Raw genomic sequence first — 20,856 nt, forward strand, 5'->3', positions numbered from 1 at the left:
ATTTTAAATTGTAATGTTATTTCACAATATTACAGTTTTTACTGTATTTTTGATCAAATAAACTCAGCCTTATATAGCATAATAAACTTCTCTCAAAACATAAAAAAATGTTCCAATCCCAAACATGTTATCATTTTATCTTATTAACATAAGAACATTTTTATTCAAGAAATAGTGCTCTTAAAAGGTTAAATCTTTATAATATTCTTGCACCGTCCTTCGAAATGAGCACTAGATGATGGTAAGAGTAACTGAAAATCTAACAATTAAATACCAAATCTTGACCTAGAAATATACAATATTTACCCCCCAAAATAATAAAAATACAATTAATATAAGCTGCTTTAAACCGATACATTTTTGCATTCCTACTGTATATAAACATTGTAATGACACTTGTGATGCCATGGCAATATATGGATTAGTATAGGTAGTGTGGTTCCACATTTCTACGGTTGTACTACAAAGCAGTAATGCGGATATGGTGGTGTGCTATCATGCTTACGGGGGCAAGATCTCAGCAGCCATAAATATCTTCTCCACCAGCTCCGACAGGATGATGAGTAAGTGAGCTAGATTCAGGTTAACATCCTCATTCTTCTCTAGTTTAGACGGGTTCAGCTATGGAGGGAGACCAGAAAACACACCACATGAGGGAAAAGGATTCTGACTGCCAGTTCAGTTTATTCACTATTCAACAGAAACCTGACAAAAGCCAATTTGCCCAAGGCTTTAGAGAGAACATCATGTTGATGGATTTGCCTCAGAAACACTAAACACAATACATCAGAACAAGGAGATGAGAACATTTACAGATCTGATTAGCCTGATGTTAACAGTGCGACGTTTTTGTCCACTGAACAACATCGTTCTATTTAGTTCCATTACCTCACAGGACTGCTTGCTCTCCATGACCTTCAGTATGGTGTCTTTGAGGGCGTGATGGACGAAAGGAGTGGCGGTGGCCTTCATGTACTGCTCCATCAAAGTACTGGCCAGAGTAGTGGCCCGAAACAGAGTCGTAGCTTCATCTGCAACCCCAAAACAAGAAACCACATTGTAAGGATGTTCATGATAAACAATGGACGATAAAAAAAAAAAAAAAGAGTAATGTCCGAAACATTTCATAATTCTTTTCTATACATTTTTATTATTATTATTATTATTGTTATTAATAGCAATAAATTAACGTTATATTAATCATTCAATTTATACTGAACAGTCTTAACATTTCATAATTCAGAAGAAAATGTATAATAAAAGGAAAATACTGGTAACACTTTATTTTAAGGTGTCCTTGTTACACGTTACATGTACTAACTATTATAATAACACTTAATTATGCATTATTACATGCAAGTAACCCTAAGCCAAACCCTAACCATATAGTAAGTAGATGTTAATTAAGTTAATTAATATTAACTGTGGATTATCCTTAACATGGTATCCACAAGTATCCTTTATACTTAAAAGTATAATTACACTGTAACAAGGACACCTTAAAATAAAGTGTAACCAAAATACTTCATTATAATTACACTACCATTCAAAAGGTTCTGTTTGGTAAGATTTGTCAAAATTATCTTTAAAAAATATAGTCCAAAATAAAAATAACTGCTTTTTTTGGAATATATTTTAAAATGTAATTTATTTATATTATTCCTTCAGAAATCATTCTAATATGCCGATTTGCTGCTTAAGAAATATTTCTTCTTAAGACAACAATCTACTAAAATTTCATCATACTGGAGGAAGTGGTTGAAAATAAAATATTTAATCGGTTAACTAAGGTTTTCTTTTTCTTCTCTTTCTCCTGATTGAGACTGAATATAAAAGCAATGTATAGTAATGTTATGCCATATATATAGTTTCAAGGCCCAAAAAGAAGAAAAACTCTTAGACCATTTTTAACTCTTAATCCATAAGCTGTCAGATATGTAACTCTTTAACATAACTTTGTATGGCAGAATCTGATTGAAATCTAAATACTCATGAATGCAGTACATGTTGTACTTGGTGACTGATGTATGTCTATGTCTATGTTATATGTTGTTTTTTGGGATGTGTTCATTTTTTTCTGTATTTGTTTGAAAAAAAAAAGTAAAAAACAAACAAACAAACATATTTTTTGTTATATTATAACTGTTATATTTTTCAGGATTCACTGATGAATCGAAATTTGAAGTATAAATCTTCTGTAAAATTATAAATGTCTTTATTTCAATTTTTTCTGAATTTAATGCATCATTGCTAAGTAAAAGTATGTTGTCTTTCCAAAAAAAAAAAAAAACTCTTCCTGCAGAGTCAAGTCACAATCTAATTAATATTCATGAACCACACTTTCATCATGATTGAGTTTGTAAATTCATCCACATACCAAATTGAGTCAATACTACTAATACTGGTATCGTGACAGCTCTTCTCTGAACACACTGCACATTTTCAAGATGATGTCTGATTACTCAGTCTATTAAAGGGGTCATATGATGCTTTTTTAAAGATCATTATTTTGTGTATTTGGTGTAACAGAATATGTTGACATGCTTTAATGTTCAAAAAACACATTATTTTTCAAATACTGTACATACTGTACAGTCCTCTATGCCCCGCCTCTCTCAAACGCTTCGTTTTCTACAAAGCCCCCTCCTTTTATCTATGCACAATCAGCTTGTAACACTCCAAAGAGAAATGAAAACTTGAAATCGCATCATATGACCCCTTTAAATAAAATATTAGTCATTGCTTGAAAAGAGGGACTGTATAAAAAGCACGAACAAAACTGTCAAAGCTTTGTTCTGTAGCTAAAACATGATGAACAAGCCTGAGGGAAGCTGCCTAGCCTCAGTGTAGCTGTGACATCTGTTTGCTGTTGAATACGGAACTGTGAATAATACAAAGAGAGAGCCCTACCCTCCATATTAATTTCTCTGTCATTCAACGTCCTCAGTAACGGAGCTTCGACTCGCTCGTGTCTCAAGATACGGAGCAGGATGCTGGCCAGCAGGGTGCGGTCCTGTCCACACACGTGAGCCAACGCATAGATCACATGATAGTCTCTCTGCAGGATGAGCTGGGGATGGACAGTGAGAGCATGTCAGCAAAAGATACTTTTATCAAAAGGGTAAGTGTTCAAGGCCACACAAGTAATAGTTCAAACCAACAATCTCTTCAAGGCCACATTACCTTTTTGTTCAAAGTGTAAAATATGACCATGTGTATGTTTACCTCTTTGAATTCACTGTACTCTTCCTCAGGCATGATCTTCTCCATGGAGAATCGCACTCTTACGCGGAGTGAGCCTGGCTCAATTCCCTTCAGCGGCACATAGGAGCTGAGAGGAAACCACTCATCGATCATCTGGCCCCTCTGCAGCTTGCTCAGCTGGCAACGCATGAACACTGAAACAATACAGAAGAGAAACAGATTAGAGAAGAGCAGAAGTCTTGCTTCGCTTCATCTAGTGCCAGCAGAGGGTGCACTTGTGCAAGGAAAAAGAGCATAGGCGAGGTTAAAGAAATGTTGCTGCAGAAAATCAAATCGATCTCTATGGAGCACCTTTAATATACTGTTGATTACCACAAAAAATAACTCGTATAAATTGATGAAAAAAAATCAAGTTACAGTAACATTTAAAATGCATAGTGCCAGGCGGGGGGGGGTGTTAAGAAATTAATACTTCTATTCAGCAAGGATGCATTTCTGTTTCAGATTTCCATTTCAAATAAACAGGTTTTCTAAATAAATAGAATTTTCTATTCATCAAAGAATCTCCAAAAACATACATCATGGTTTTACAAAAAAATATTAAGCAAACGTGATCATAAGTAAGGAATAATTGACTCCGGGCCGTTTAATTATTAGAAAAATAATGCACACTCGTGGCCGTTACACCTCGGGTGTGCATTATTTTTCTAATAATTCAACGGCCCGGAGTCAATTATTCCGTTTATACTACGGTTACCACACCTCAAGACATCGATCAGATGATATATTTAAAGGGATTCGTCTCTCTGTGCGTTCCTCAACAGTGTTCTGCAGCAGCGTCTCTAAACAGCGCTGTTATTACCTCGCTAGTGAGAAATGTCATGTGTAGCCTTTAAGTTGCTACACTATATAGGCTAACTGATAAAATCGTCAGGGCAGCGCTGACAACACCTTTTTGTGCAAACTGCGTGACCGTAGTGTGCGTGTGCGAGCACGTGTGATTGCAGTAATTCCTGTGTGCTGTATAGGTACTGTATGCTAATTTCCGTTATTACAGTAAACTATGCGAAGTGACATGGAACTGTAATGCGGTCAAGAGAGCTGCCTGGAACTACGTTCGCCGTGCGTTTTCCTGAAAATAATTGCACACCTCAGAACGTTCGTCAGCCAATCAGATTCAAGCATTCAATGGCCCCGTAGTATAATTAATAATAATAAATGTCTATTGAGCACTAAATCAGCATTTTAGAATGATTTCTGAAAGATCATGACACTGAAGACTGGAGTAATGGCTGCTGAAAATTCAGCATTCCCATCACAGGAATACACTGCATTTTAAAATATATTCAAATACAAACCAGCTATTTTAAATTAATACTATCTCACAATATTACTGTTTTTGCTGTTTTTACTATCTCAAACAAAGGCTGCCTTGTTGACCATAAGATTCTACTTTCAAATACATAAAAAAAAAATCTTTCTGACCCTAAACAATTAAACGGTAGTGCACATATAAATAATAAGGATGAATATCGATTTAAAAAATCCACTAACAGAAATTGTTAAAGGGGTCATATGATGTTGCTAAAAAGAACATTATTTTGTGTATTTGGTGTAATGAAATGTGTTTATGTGGTTTAAGGTTAAAAAAACACATTATTTTCCACATACTGTAAAATGGTCAATTTGAGAGATAGGTGGCGGTAATGCACTTCGAAGTCTGCGATCCGCTGTAAAGCAAGAAGAAGAAGAAGACGCGTCACGCGACGGCTGTCGAGGACGCGCTCAGGACAGTTCAGACATTGCAGTGCATCAGAGGTAAAAAAACGATATAAATACTGTTCAGTTTCTTGCACAGACCGATCGTTTTGTGTCTTTACACATCAATGTATCGTCACAAGCCGTAGGGTTTAATTTGGTTTTGTTTGTGTATGTTTTTTTTTACTCTCAAAGCCGTAATTTCCATTCACCTCCATTATAAGACTGACAGACTGCAACGATTTGAGTTAAAAATCTTCGTTTGTGTTCTACTGAAGAAACAAAGTCACCTACATCTTGGATGCCCTGGGGGTAAGCAGATAAACATCAAATTTTCATTTTTGGGTGAACTATCCCTTTAAGTCAGATAATCATTCTTATATTATTCTTATATCTTATATTTTAAACAATGATTTTTTTTTTCAGTTAAACTAGTCAGTATCTCATTTCATTTGTCTTCCAAAGTGCATTTTTTTATTCACACAATGCTTGCCGAATGTTAAATTTATGGACCCAGTGTGAGGTATAAATAAATCTAATGCAATAATTATATGGTAATGAACAGGCAATGATACTCACAGATGTCACTTTCTTTGCTCTTCTTGGTCTTGTTGCTTAAGCTTATCTCAAATCTGTTGATGTCGCTCGACAAGTCACTGCGAGAGAGGAATGGTAATCAGAACTTTAATCGAGCATCACTTTCAAAGCCTCTAAACGAGTCTTGAGAGTCACAATGAACTCACTCAAAGATGAACTCCTCAGTGAACACAGGATTCTGTCCCTCTCTAGGATGAGTCTTCGCCACCTGCACACTGTTCAATGAGATGGTGCAATAGGGGTTGGTGAAGTGTTTGATGGGAAGTTTGTGGGCCTCCTCCACATACAGGACTAAACTGCTAACCTAAGGCGAGAGAATGACACGCAAATGTTAGATTTTTCCGTGCTCTGTAATGAATAAGTGATGAGATGTCAGAAGCAGATGACATGCGGATATCTTTTTCCAAAAATATGCCTGTGGTAATGAAGATGACGATGTTCTTTTTAGATTTAGCCCCAATTGCATGTCTGGGATCAGGTGCTCTGAAAGTGGTTTTCATCGCCCTGCTCACCAGCATCCAGACAGCTCAGCTGTGGCCCGCTCTGACGGCACACTCAGAGTCATCTGAACACCTTAACTCATGATTAAAGCAACAGAAGCTAACATTTAATAAAAACAGTGAGACTTCTCTCTTACCTGACGCAAGCGCTTGTTGAATGTGGTCTGCAAGGGTTTCCTAAGGTTATTGCAGAACGTCTGCAGGCATTTCATCCAGTCCTGTGAATGCAGGACACTTGGTTGGTTCAAAGACTCATTTATCACTTTTACACAGGCTTGGTTCAGACATGCAGAAAAACTCAAATTCTGTGGCATCTGGGACTCAAATCTGTTTACTGTGTAGTGCCTTTTTATTTATAATTTGGGATACATTAAGTATATTAATTTAAAAAATATACGTTCATGCTTTTATTAAACAAGGATGCATTAAATTGATCAAAAGTGATAATAAGGACAACATTTTTACTTTTACGAGACTTTTATATTTTTAATGTTATATATATGAGAAGTGATGCAGTACCTGTAAATCAGAAAGATCATGTGACACTGAAGACTGAAGTAATGGCTGAAACAATTCAGCTTTGCCATCACAGGAATAAATTACATTTTAAAACATGTTCAAATAGAAAATATTTATTTTAAATTTTAAAAATAAATATTTTTTTAAAATATTTTTACAACATTTTTACTTTTACGAGACTTTTATATTTTTAATGTTATATATATGAGAAGTGATGCAGTACCTGTGCCTGTCTGAACTTTCTTTTCATCAAATAAACCTGAGAAATTTTATCAAGCTTTCCACAAAATTATTAAACAACACAACTGTTTTCAACATTGTTAATAATAAGAATTGTTTCTAGTGCACCAAATCAGCAAATCAGAAAGATCATGTGACACTGAAGACTGAAGTAATGGCTGAAACAATTCAGCTTTGCCATCACAGGAATAAATTACATTTTAAAACATGTTCAAATAGAAAATATTTATTTTAAATTTTAAAAATAAATATTTTTTTAAAATATTTTTACAACATTTTTACTTTTACGAGACTTTTATATTTTTAATGTTATATATATGAGAAGTGATGCAGTACCTGTGCCTGCTCAGGTGTCTCCCCAGCAAAGTAGAAAATGTACTGCTCCTCGCTAAAGTGCTGAACCACAATCTGGAAACAGTTTGGCCTGGACATAAAAATAGCATCAACATAAAATTTGTACATCAATATTGCTGCTTTGTAAACTGGCCCCAAACACTGTGGACACTTAAGCTATACTTGAAAATGTTTTGCAAGTGACTTTTGCAAGCATTACAATTGCATACCTGCCAAACAGACTGTCGTGGACTCCGTACACAGAGCACACGCTCAGATCGATTAGTCCTTTGGGTTTGGTGGCTCGCTTCTCACTCTCAAAATAAATGAGCTGAGCATCGTTGCCCTCCAGGATGAAGTACAAATGCTTCCAGCGCTTACCCTTACCTGTGGAAGCACAAGTGAAAAGGTAAGCAAGATGCTTCAGACTCACATTCATTTTACTTGAACAGTTTAGAAAATGTATTTTAAGGGAGCCAAACCATGGGAGAACACCTGGTTTATTTATGTCATGAATTTCAAAGACAAGTATGTTCATTCTTGCCCAAGGAGCCTATATAATAAAGATTTTACAACACCCTCAAACCAGCTGAATACTAAACAACAGCTAAATGCCAACAAGAAAATGCATCAGAATTAGGGCTGGGTATTGACTCCGACTTCACAAATCTATTTGATTCACAAGCTCTTAATTTAATTCCAATTTCGTTAATATATGAATTCATTTTGATATATATCATGTACAGTACATGTCGTTTTTTTGTAAAGAAAAAGTCCCTCTTAGTTAAAGCGGTAAACTACACCGGAACCTTGTCAGTAGGCACAATACTTTATTAAACATTAAAATAAATAACAATCTATTAAATTAAATTGATATTTGTTTTTAAATATAAGCAACAATTAAAACAGAGCTTTATACAAACATTTAAACTGCACATAATTTTTATATAAAATTTTTAATGGTATAATTATGTTTCTACAATCTACATTTAAACGGTGGCTGTCATGAAAACTTGATTTTATGACAGACTTATTGAACCATACACTAAATAGTAAGCACATCACTAACAGGTTAAGCCAAATATAATGAATATGCAACACAGTGCGTATGTTTAGCAAAACACTCCTCTCTAGAGTTATTTTTCCAGCTAACTATCAAGTTTATGGACACTGAATGGCTTTCCTGAGGTAAGTTTAACTTTTATTGACATCTTTCCGTGGTTGATACACTGACTGAGGGATTGCACGAGACATGAGACATTTCAGTTAGTTGTACTGTATCTTTTAACATAACCTTTGATGTTAATTTGTATGTATTTCATGCTATAACTAGTAGTAAAACAGAGGAGATAATCAGTTAATGTGTACTGCGCACTACCACTTGGACTGAGGCGGCTACAGCAATCTGTTATGCCAAGGTAAAGAGTGCCAAAATGACATTCATTTATTGAATTTCCTGATGAAATTGGCAGAATCTGAAAGCTGAGACTTTGTTTTATATCAGAAGTAGCAAAGCACAAAGCTTATTGCAATTGTTGGATGACAGGTATGCCACAATTAATGCTTGGTTAAGTTCTGTTCACGCATCAACTGAAAACAGCAATATACAAGATTGACCTTGGGATATAAGAATTAATCAAAACTGATAATTGATTAAAACCCAGCCCTAATCAGAACTATAAGAAATTAATTTTATAATGCACAACACTGAGGTAGATATACTACATATCGACTACAAAGCCTTAACTAACAGATCTCATTACTTGCAGAACACTTCAATTATTCATATCAATTTTTAAGAGAAAATTTAATTTGAGCCTGTATAACGTAGCCAGGATTTGAGGTATAATGATTTTAGCCCACATTAAGCCACCTGAATATTAAATACAAACAGCTGAATACTAACCAGACAAGATGTCAGAACTAATTCAGACTCATAGCCTTTGATCAATGAGCACACCCCACAGAGCGCCAAATCTCTTATTAAGCAAAGCCACTGTCATTGAACTGGACAGCTCTCTGTGTTCAGGTAAACGCTTTGCTTTTTGTTCTGCGTAGCTGATCCTGAGCTGTCTGTGAAGAGTCTTCCTGTGCGTTTCACAGGTGATCAAAGACAGTCAAGGTTTGACAAAACCACACTCACATGGGGCTTATGTGCTACAAATGACCCACATCCTCTCGTCCCACTGAGAATGACTGAGCACTGAATGCAAATGTTACTTGTATGTGTCAAACAGCCTTATGTGCTGATAACCAGTCAAATGTCAATGGAAGCAGTTGGATGCATACAAAGTAGCCTGCGGTACCTTTGTTGAAGAGAAGATATCCTTTCTTGACAATGTTTTTGTAGAAAGCATCTTTTGTTTTCCGTCGAATAGTGTTATAGATTTCTCTGCCGTCAACCAAGTCGGAGAGGACTTGCTCTTTTTGCTAAACGGCAAAAAGTACACAGTATTATGCTTATTATTGAGATGTTCTTCAGCGATATCTGAGCTTATTGGAATGACCTTTCACTTACCTGGATTGAGACGGGATCTTTCAGAGTGTAGCCCTCCACGATCTGCTCTTTTCGGTAACGTTCGATAATATCGTCAACACTGCCAGGAAAAGCTTGGTTTAATTAGAGACCAGCTGAATGTAAAGCCATGTGGTTTATTACTATGTGCAAAATTACATAGTGTTACATTTTAATTAAATCAGCTCTGCGGCATAATATATGGGACAGGGTTTAATCTCTAAAATGCTTTGTTCTGCATCAGGAAGCAAAAATATTTGGACAGGCAGACTTTTTGAGTATTTGACTGAAATCAGTTTAGTCATTTGTAGTGTGAACAAAAATGGTGTTTGCAGGCAAATGAATGAAATTAAAATTTGTGCATATATAAATTATTCACCTCTGTATGTAATAATCAAACACTTCAGTGTTCATTTGTATACAGTTGTGAAGCAAATGTGGAGTCATCTGAAATCTTTACAACCAAATCAGTGATAACATAATTGTAAAAAAAAATAGCATAATCATTATTTATCCATCACTGTGCAATATGCAAACACTGCTTAGCACTACATAGCAGATAAAGTTATTAATACTATTCTGATTATGAAATCCAAGATGGTGCCATTATATGATTACATAGAGTTTCTCTGCTCACTGTTTTGCGTGTTATTGTTATGTTTTTGGTTAGTTATTGCTGATATGTATGTTTATTATGTGCACAACTGCACATGTTATGTTATTGTTGTTGGAGAGCTCACCAGGAAAATGTCCAGACAACTATGTTGTTATGGCAATAAAGTATTGTATTTTATTTAGGGCTGTCAGTCGATTAAAATTTTTTATCTAATTAATTACAGGGTGCTGCAATTAATTAATCGCAAACTAAATTTGGCTGTGAAAATACCCCCAAAAGATAATTTAAAGCTATTATTGTGTTAAATGTTTAGGCTACAACGGCCTAACAAAGTATGGAACAAGAAGATAATTTGAGAAACATCTCAGCATTTTCCACTGGTCACTGGTAACCAAAACAGCTTTGTAGGGATGTAACGATTAACCGCGAGCCGGTTGGAAATCGATTGAAATATGTGACGATTCAAATCGGTTGAGATGCTAAACCAATCGCGATTCATTTAGGTGTAGGAGTATATAAGAATCCATGTCTGAGGGGAACTTACTGTCTTTAGAAAAGTTTAGATGGTATTATTTTCGTTTCCTCTTGCCTCTGTATAATGCATATTAAAGTTCATAAGTGCAGCGAATAAATGATGACAGAATTATAATTTATTTATTTTTGGTGAACTATCCCTTTAATGTTTTATTTATGAATTTTTTTTAATAAATGACATGATACTCTAAAGAAGAAACTAAAACTACCAGCAGGTGGCGGTAAATGTCTTTATGATGGAAAGAGCACAGACAAAGCCTTAGTTTGTTTATATGAAGAGATTTCTTTTATTTGTGTTACTTATTTATTTGATTTGGGGCTTGTTTTAGTTTTAATTTAGTAAATTGTTATTTAATATCAAAACTTAATTTAGTTTTGTTATTTACATTTACATTATATTTAAATTTTGTTATTTAACAGACGCTTTTATCCAAAGCAACTAACAAATGAGGACAATAGAAGCAATCAAAACCAACAAAAGAGCAATAATATGCAAGTGCTATATTAGTATATTATTATAGTGTTATATTTCAATTTCACAAAGAAACATGCAGCATTTTGTCCAAGCAATAATAAAAGGACACATTTAATTTATAATTTGTCTTAAATCTCATTTTGTAAAAAAAAAAAAAGTGAATCGAATCGAATCGTGAGTTGAGCGAATCGTTACATCCCTACATGATACTCTAAAGAAGAAACTAAAACTACCAGCAGGTGGCGGTAAATGTCTTTATGAGCCGATTCGTTCAAACGGCTGATTCATTCAGGAATGAAGTAAATGGTTCACTTTATGAATAGGCTATTGAATCATTGGTTCACACAATTACTTCAATACAAGGATTCATTCAGAAAGTGTTGCGTGGAGATGCACAACAGTGGCTTTATAGGTAATATTAATAATTATAGGGGCATTTTTTTTCCCCCAATATCTTGAATTCTAGTGCATAATTGCATTTATGGAGTTGTTGCCCTGCATCATATTTGTCAACAGTCAACTGTATGAAATGTAAGATGACATACAGGTTTGGGGGCGTTAACTGCGTTAAAATATTTTAATCGCGTTATTTTTTCATAACTAATTAATTAAGTTAACGTGTTAAACTGACAGCCCTAATTTTATTATATGATGGGAAGGCAAATATGTGTTTCAGAGGAGGATATGAGGTACGAGGGTCCATTTTTAGCCAGACCCCACATGATGCTTTCAGGTATTGACAAGACACGTGTCTGCTGTCCTACCTGTTATAATATCGCCCTCCCATCATGTACTGGTTGTTGGGAGTGGGGCTAATCTTGAACCTTTGGATGTTCTCATTGGTACGAAAGAAGAGGGAGTAGTCGCCTGGTGTGTTGTCCGACGGCCTGACCAGAAAGCTGCAGACCTGACCAACTGGACAGAGGAGAAGCAGCATATTAGAAGTGCTTTTAAATAGATTTAAATGGCAGTTATGAAAATAATGACAGCTTCTGTTGTACTCTATTATAATCCAGTTATCTTTAATGAACTTCCCATCTTAGGTTTGCAAAAAAAAAAAAAAAAGAATTCAAAGTTTGTGCAGCCAAAAATGACAAATAATGCATATAATGCCATATAATGAAGCCTTTAATGCCTTCATAAACCAAAAGTGCTTAATACATGCACACTTTTATGATTTAAAGAAGTAGTTAAGTCAAAATGAGAATTAAGCCATTATTTAGTCTGTTCCTCCCACAAATCTATGACATGAGGGAGTAAATACACTGATAGACAGATAATTATTTTGGCTAATAACAGATAAAAGACTAATGTATGATGAATGGATAGTCACTTTGACATTTGCTAAAGATTAATAAAGATTAACTTTAATTATAATTAAAGATTAACTTTGAGTGAGTGTTAGATGATGGCAAAGGTCATCTAAATATAGGGGAAATAAGCATGTACTATTAAATATCCAATATCAACTGACACAGTTTTTTTTTTTTTAATACATTTAATATTGATAAATAATTATAGAAGCCTGTCTCTACCACATAATAAAACAGAATTTAAAAAGGTAATTGCAAATTTCTCTTATAATTCAGACTTTTTTCTCACAATTTTCTCACAACAGTTTATATTGTACAACTTTGAGTTTACATTGAGTTTACATTGAGGAATAAACTCATTTAAATTTGCAGTTGCATGAAATAAAATCAGAATTGTGAAATAAAAATCACAATTCCCTTTTTCAGTGCTGGAAACAAAAAAAAAGTGATGTGAACTCAGAATTGTGAGGGGGAAAAAAATCTGAATTGTGAGAAGTAAATACAATTTAAAAAAAAGTTTTAAAGTAAAATAAAAAGTCACAATTATCTTTTTAAAATTTTTCTTTATGCATTTTTTTTATTCCATTGTGGAAACAGGCATTCATAAATAATCATTATTTTCAATTAGAAGAGAACTATTACATTAATGATGTCAAAATGTGTTTGTAAAATGTATTGCTGTGGTTGTAGCACATCACCTGATATCATAGTCAAGGTTTTTTATTATGTTCATTACACAAACATGTAATAGCCAGTGGATTGTCACACTCATGTACCTGTCATAAGCAGGTTGTATGCCTCCTGTTTGCTGATCTTCCTGTGGTACCAGCTATGAAGATAGAAAAAGAAAAACAAGAGGAAACAGGAAATGAGACATAAGTAAGCAGGGCAGAGAGGGCAGCACCCCAGGCCCTGTGAGTCAAGTCTGAGTCAGAGCAGCCTACTACGGTCACAGCACAAGGGATCAACCCACCTCTATCAAAGCTGCTCTCTGATCAGATCAACAGCCTGCGGCTCAAACACTCATATTCATACACATAAGTGCAGCATTTCTCCCTGATTCTGACAGATGTTTCTTCTGCTATGGAACAATGAACTAACTAAAACTAACGGGGCAGAAGAGATATGCATGCAAAACTAAAAGATATACTGTCTTATACTATATATACTTACATTTTTCCCTCATGGGGATCCTCTTCTCGTCCCTGAAAATACATTCAAATCAATCTTTCAATTAATGTGCAAATCCAAAGGATGTTTACTGAAATATTTTGTAAGGCGCTTTCAAAGGACAGAAGCTCAAAGACACATACCACCTCCTCCACAAGATCATCCACGATAAGGCCCTGTTCTTCTGTCCGAACATTGGTAACCCACATCCAACCATCATCCAGTTCATTGTGAACGATAAAAATGTCTCCTTTGAGAAAACTTGAGAAAGACAATAAAGTATACAATTATATAAAAGAGAAAAATAAACTATGGAATGAAATGACAACACAAATGTAATAGAGTAAGTTTTAAAAAATGATGGGAAATAATTTTAGATTATAAAGATTATAAAAAGTTATCCTATCCTGTTATTTTTCAGATTTTGTTTTTTTTGACAATCAGCTGTTGCATTTTGAATGTAAAAGTAACTATACACGTGAAATGTTCATTAATGAAGGTACTAGATGGTCCCTGTAAGTGGTAACACTTTATTATATTTTTATCCAAAGCGACTTACAAATGAGGACAATAAAAGCAGTCAAAACTAACAAAAGAGCAACAATATATAAGTGCAAATGACAAGTCTCGGTTAGCCTAACGCAGTACACGTAGCAAGGTGTATATATATATATATATATATATTATCATAAGGCAGCTTAAAAATGTTAAAATTTAGGAAGGGAATTAGTCTATTTCACAGGATTTCCCAGCTTCATTTGCAATCTAAATTGCTTTCCTGCACTGTTACTTTTTGTAACTTCCTGTAAGAGCCACTGAATACCACAGAGGAAGATCATTCCAACCAGCTACTCAGGTGAATCATCTCAATCCTGGTCCGTCACATTTTGAGTGTCTTCTCTATTTAACACACCTGACTACTATCAGCAGCTCATTACAGGAGCTCAAAAACTTGTCCTGCATCCAAATATGCCAGCTTCCCTTCTACACAGTAACATCCTTAAATTGTAGGCAATAATAACTGGATGACCTACTGCTTTCTCCCAACATTCTATAGTCATAAGGACACTTTAATATTGCATGAGGCCACAGGAAAGCTGTCTTATTCATAAATGGTGGGGAAACAGCAACACGACTGACATTGTAGGTCACATTATAATGTCAATATTGTGGATGTAGAATGTCCAAATTATATTCATACTACACACATGAATACTTGAGTAGGTGCAATGAGTTCAGCATGAAATGGATTGAGTGGTAATACTGAATTTAAAGCCAGAATTAGTTTGAATTAGGACTGCACGATAATGGTTAAACTGATAATGACAATTTTGGTAAAAAATTATAATTATATAATTATTCAGTATCGTTCTCATTTGAGAAATTAATTTTTGCATTTTATCAGAATTATGTCCGCACAAATAAAGAGAGCATCAACTCATATGCAGGGTTTATTTTACCCTATCTAATTTCTTGATTTATTATATCGATCATAAACATTAAGACACTCTCTACACTATGAAAACTTGTAAAAAAAAAAAATACAAAAAAATACAACAAAAAAAAAAGCTAAAACAGTGAAATTCTTAATATTAATTCCAATAATTACAGATAGCGTTAATGTTTTTTCTAATAAAATAACAAAAGGGTAACACTTTAGTACAGGGACCAATTCTCATTATTAACTAGTTGCTTATTAGCATGCCTATTATTAACATATTGGCTGTTAATTATTCCTTATAAAGCACATATTCTGCATGACCACATTCAATATCTCTAATTCTACCCAACACCTAAACTTAACAACTACCTTACTATTAATAAGCAGCAAATTAGTAGTGTATTCAGGCAAAAGTCATAGTTACTGGTTTGTTAATGGCGAGAATTGGACCTTAAAATAAATTGTGACCCAAAAAAAACTTTGCATGGTAGCACAGAGATTGCGTAATAATTTATTCAGCAACCACAATCGGAAACAACATAGTTGAGATTTACATTTGGATTTATTACAGTTCGTCGCTGAGACAGTTTGCTCACAGATTTAGTAGCAGCAAATAGCACAAGTTGCCTCATGAAGGAAAAAAAAAAACTAGCTGTATGATTATTTCATTTGAACAGAAAATCACAATAGAGATCACTCAATTCACACATGAATGCCAGGTTGGGAACATTAAGTAAAATAGCAGGCAGTAAATGTATTCATTTAAGAGAAAAGCTCTGATTGAAGGATTTAAACTCTTCACATCTCACAACCCCAAGCATGAAAGCCAGTGCATGATAACAGAAGTTTTCTCAGGATAAATAGCCAAAGGGCCTACTGCAGACACTTGCGTGCAATTAATCAGAAGCAGAAATCAAGATAATGATTAAATCGATTGATCGTGCAGCCCTATTTCAAACGTTTACATTCAATTTCACTCCCTCAAACATGCAGAACACAGTCTGGATCCTGAAATGTGATACTGGATGAGGTTTAAGAAAGTTTTTTTTACCTGATCTCATCAGTTTCTGGCACTTTGGTGTATGGAAGTATGGCCCTCACTCGTCGCCTGTCCTCTACTGGCTGGAAGGAGAATGAAAGGTTATAGCAACACCACAAGGGATCATGACACATATTACCACTGTGATGATCAGCACTGCAAAATCAACAAAACACAATCCTGCTTCTGGATGCACAACCTCAGATATAGCATTCGTAATGTCATTCGTAATGTCAGAAGATCTCATCGTACCTCTGGGGGAGCCACTGGAGACGACAGTTTTTCACCTTTCAGTAGGCAAGACACATAGCTGTAGTAACCAATGAGGTCTGACAGGGACGAGAAGCGTCGTCCACCGATGTAGTAATCGCCACACATCGCAATGATCCTGAACACGCACACAAAGCAGAAATTGTTTTGCCTTTCTGAATTAAAATTACAATGCCCAAATGAATTAGACTTACATTTACTGCAATAAAGTATTTAGGCCTACTTCAGTGAGTCTTTCCATATAAAAATACAACACGAGCACAAAAGCATTTGTAGTGTGGCTGTAAAACTCAAGTTGTGAATGTTTATTCAACTGCAACAAGACAATGCGACACTCTAGAAGCATTTGCCACGGAGAATGAAATGAATATATTACTGAAAGACTTACCGCATTTTTCTTTATAAATCAGTCATTGACCTACACAAGTTTGTTCATTATTGATGGAAAAATGGCTTGAAATGTAACCTTTGCTATAAATGCCTCGAGTATACAGTGTTTAAATGTGATCTATATTTTACTTCTGCTCTAGCTTCTGTACTTATCTAGCTTATACTTGAAACTTGATATTGAGCACTGCAAAAATTGTTGGCTCTTATGATTATTTGCTTGCAATGTTCCTCATTTGTAATTCGTTTAAATTCAAGTGTCTGCTTAATGTTTAAACATACACTACTGTTTAAAAGTTTGGGGCATCAAGATTTTTTGTAAGAAATTAATACATTTATTCAGCAAGGATGTATTAAATGAATAAAAGAGACAATAAAGACAATTTTTGAGCAACAAACCAGCATATCAGAATGATTTTTGAAGCATCATGTAACACTGAAGACTGGAATAATGGCTGGAAAATTCATCTTTGCCATCAAAAAAAAAAAGACATTATAGACAGAGAGAGCGAGAGGAAATATATATATATAGAAAGGTTATTTTAAATTGTAATATTTTTTCCACAGTATTATTGTTTTTACTGTATTTATTTCTTATTAAATAAATGCAGCTTTGAAGACTTTTCAAAAAATCTTATCAAACCCAAACTTTTTAACATTAAGGTAAAAAGAACCATGTAACAGATATATTCCCTCTTCCAGGTTTTAACTAAATGACAAATAATGTCAACCATAAATACTATTTCAGTGCTGTCTTAATTTATATCTTTGTTCATAAATCCATTAAATTTCATATCTTGCTTTATGTCAGTGTGGTGTGGCTTATGATGTTGATATGTTTCCTATCTTGCATTGTACATGTGCAATGAAAAATCTTACAGTAAAGACAATAATGTTAATTAATAAATGTTAACAAATGTATTAATAATTTTATTATTAATAAACATCTTAATAAATATTTCCATTTTAAATAATTTCAAATAATTCACATTTCTAGTTTCCATTTCATAATTACATTTCAATCAATGTTTCCTGATCAGTAATAATAAGCATGATTTCGAAAGGATCACGTGACACTGAAAGCTGGAGTAATGAAGCTATAGCATGACAGGAAAAATAAAACATATTAAAATAGAAAGCAGTTCTTTCAAATGGTAGATTTACTGTCTTTACTGTAGTTTGGATCAAATAAATAATACCATTAAAAATACCATTATACCATAAAAAAAATATTTAAAAAGCATGTATTTAGCCCTTATAACAGCCCATATTAGCACATATATAATTTGAAAATGTCATCGAATGCCACTTGACATTCATGACCTTTTATTGGACTGGACTTGAAATATCATATTCATTAGTTTTCCAAAGAGCAAAAATTTGAAGATGTAAATTACATTTATGAGTGTTAAATAAAAGAAATTTGCCGTTCAAACCAACCACAATCAATCAGTAAACAAGAATCATTCATGTTAATTTTTCCAAACAAGAACAAGAAAAAGCATATATTGCATCTGAATGCTAGCTATTGTTTTCAAGGAAGTTCGGTAGCTGTGAAAAGTTGTAAAGTGAACGAAACAGGCGGGACAATAAATCAGATATGGTCAAAAGATGCATTAAGACTCACAGTGCAACTGTAGCATTAGTCTCTAAAATATTCTGGCCTATAGAAAGAAATATGAATTTACAGTATTGGGGATCTGTGAGCTTCAGTGAAACATTATGATTCAAAAAGCACAGCTCACCTGAAGTGATTGACCACATTGGTCACGCTGAGAAAGGACAGTACGAAGGAGCCAGGCCGGCGGTCGCTTTCCCTGATGAGGTAGCTGCCCGGTGTCCTAGCCTGACGCAATCGCTCTTCTGCAATGGTTCTGTCCAACATTCCATGGTACCATCTGAAAGAAAGCAAGCACAGATGACGGAAGTTAGTCAGCAGTAAATCAGATTTTAGTGTCTTCCTCTATTAATTTGGTCCATCAGCATTGATTTAATGCAGCCCTGAATGTTGGAAAATGCTGAAGCAGGTTTTTTGAAAGGATCTTTTTGGCATGCTGACATAATCAATCCTATATTTAGTACATTTTATACCAAATCACTTTCCCGATTTTGTGAAAAAGCTTTGCTGAAAATGCTGTAACTCTGTAAAAAGAGGCTTGCAGAGATTGCATTTGATTTTTAGAAAAAAGAATGTAAGCTGCCATCTCACTCAGAGATATGACAGGGCTCCCCGCTGCAATATTTCTCTCCACAAAAACTCATGCGGAAATAGCCAAAGTGAAATCTTGCTCTAAAAAAGGTGCCTCAGCACAGCGAGAAAATTTAAAAAGCTTTTACTGCAGAGCCTCAGTCATCAAAAACATGGGGCTCTCTAAATTAAACAGCAGCTTTTCTAACACTTGTTAATTTTTCAGTGATTTTAGATCCCTGTAGAAAAAGGAAAAAAATAAAAAAACACTCGTCTGATTGTTTTGCAACAGGGGGTCAACTCAAGACAGATAGTAAAAAAAGAACTGACATCTATAAAGCTACAAAAATCCGATTAACCATTGTGACTTAACAGATTGAGAATCCACATAAACCCACTGAAGCTCCATTATAACTATGTAAACGTAAAGCAGAAAACAGTAGTGTCACCACTTGCACACGAATGAAAGATCACTGGCATGTGAGCGTTAAAGGCACAATATGTAAGATTTTTTTATTAAAATATCCAAAAACCACTAGAACAGTCAGTTTTATATATTTTGCTGACTTGTGTACTTACATTATCCCAAATGTTTCGAAGAATGTTTAAATCCAGAGAAATAAGCAATTTTAAGTAGTGACACGGACCATGTCCATAGTGTCGCCTGCCAATGACGTCATACACTAGGGGTGCTCCCGATTTATCGGCTACCGATCACTATCGGCCGATAATCGCTTTGGGATGTTTGATCGGCGGTCTCTAAAAAGGCCGATCTCAAGCTGATGACGCTGCCGTGAGAGGTTTGGCACAACATGCAGCGGCACAGTCTCAGTCTCTGTCCGGCGCGGGTGAAATAATTATGATGCTGAAGGTGAGGTACTCGTATTTCTTCATTAAATAACTTATAAAGTAGTTTGAAAACCTTGTGTGAGACGTAATTTCACAAACAGCGTAAGTGAATCACCGCTCGCGCGCGCACTCTCTCAAAATACGCAAATGGCTTCAAATCACTACATCGCGCCTGTCCATAAGCGAGCTGCTACACGGTGCACAGTTGACAGAGGAATTGTCACTTGCACAATCGAAGCAGTGTCACATCGTCACTAAAGTTTATAAATTGCATTACTTTTTAATTCTTGCCAGTGTTTAACCATTCAGCGCTCGCGCTTCCGGCAGTGCGTTCCAGGAGCAGTGCGTCTGCAGCAGTGCAGAGATAGTTTCCGCACCGAGTCTATTGCTGCGCTGCAAGCGCTGAATTAAAGTAAAGCGCATTGTTTACAGTAAATATAAACATGGATTGACACGAAAATGTAGTAATTACACCATAAATGCATATTATAAAAGTCTACTGTGTTTCACAGTCAACACATGGCTTTTTGGCTAGGTTTAAAGGGAAAGAGCACTTTTAGATAAACAGGGCAATAATAGATGGCACTCCTGGAGGTAGGAAAACAAAGTTCTTTATGAACCGCAGGATTGCATTTAATAAAGATTTAGATGAAGACGACAACTCCCATGATTCCACACTCAGTCACGACGTCATCTAACTACGCCTTTGTTTCTTTTGAATACGCTCCCTTTAGCGGCAACAAATTACATAGTGTGCCTTTAAGGGTGAAAAAGGTTAATATTAAAAAGGGCTGGGCAATATAGCTAAAAAATTTATCAACGATATAATGTTTCATATCGTTCGGTATCGATAATTATTGAAATTTTTTATAACCTTTTTTAAAACAAAAAGCAATAGAAAAAAATGT

At 34.8% G+C, this 20,856-nt stretch overlaps 1 protein-coding gene across 1 annotated transcript in view; it reads right to left on the reverse strand.

Moving 5' to 3' along the window:
- rasa1a (RAS p21 protein activator (GTPase activating protein) 1a) overlaps window positions 1–20,856 on the reverse strand; it is a 50,064-nt gene that overhangs the window by 5,597 nt on the left and 23,611 nt on the right. The window contains exons 2-19 of the mRNA XM_016527831.1: window positions 18,657–18,809; window positions 16,507–16,642; window positions 16,267–16,337; window positions 13,918–14,035; window positions 13,778–13,809; window positions 13,381–13,433; window positions 12,056–12,206; window positions 9,670–9,748; window positions 9,458–9,581; window positions 7,382–7,538; window positions 7,155–7,242; window positions 6,197–6,277; window positions 5,706–5,863; window positions 5,542–5,618; window positions 3,226–3,398; window positions 2,911–3,070; window positions 889–1,031; window positions 506–621 (exon numbers count right to left, since the gene is read on the reverse strand). Of these exons, the coding sequence (XP_016383317.1) occupies window positions 506–621; window positions 889–1,031; window positions 2,911–3,070; window positions 3,226–3,398; window positions 5,542–5,618; window positions 5,706–5,863; window positions 6,197–6,277; window positions 7,155–7,242; window positions 7,382–7,538; window positions 9,458–9,581; window positions 9,670–9,748; window positions 12,056–12,206; window positions 13,381–13,433; window positions 13,778–13,809; window positions 13,918–14,035; window positions 16,267–16,337; window positions 16,507–16,642; window positions 18,657–18,809 (2,070 nt within the window). The remainder of the gene's footprint in view (window positions 1–505; window positions 622–888; window positions 1,032–2,910; window positions 3,071–3,225; window positions 3,399–5,541; window positions 5,619–5,705; window positions 5,864–6,196; window positions 6,278–7,154; window positions 7,243–7,381; window positions 7,539–9,457; window positions 9,582–9,669; window positions 9,749–12,055; window positions 12,207–13,380; window positions 13,434–13,777; window positions 13,810–13,917; window positions 14,036–16,266; window positions 16,338–16,506; window positions 16,643–18,656; window positions 18,810–20,856) is intronic.

This window comes from Sinocyclocheilus rhinocerous, unplaced genomic scaffold (genome assembly GCF_001515625.1).
Source record: "Sinocyclocheilus rhinocerous isolate Xijiao unplaced genomic scaffold, SAMN03320098_v1.1 scaffold62, whole genome shotgun sequence".
In the NCBI taxonomy this organism is placed as follows: Eukaryota; Metazoa; Chordata; class Actinopteri; order Cypriniformes; family Cyprinidae; genus Sinocyclocheilus; species Sinocyclocheilus rhinocerous.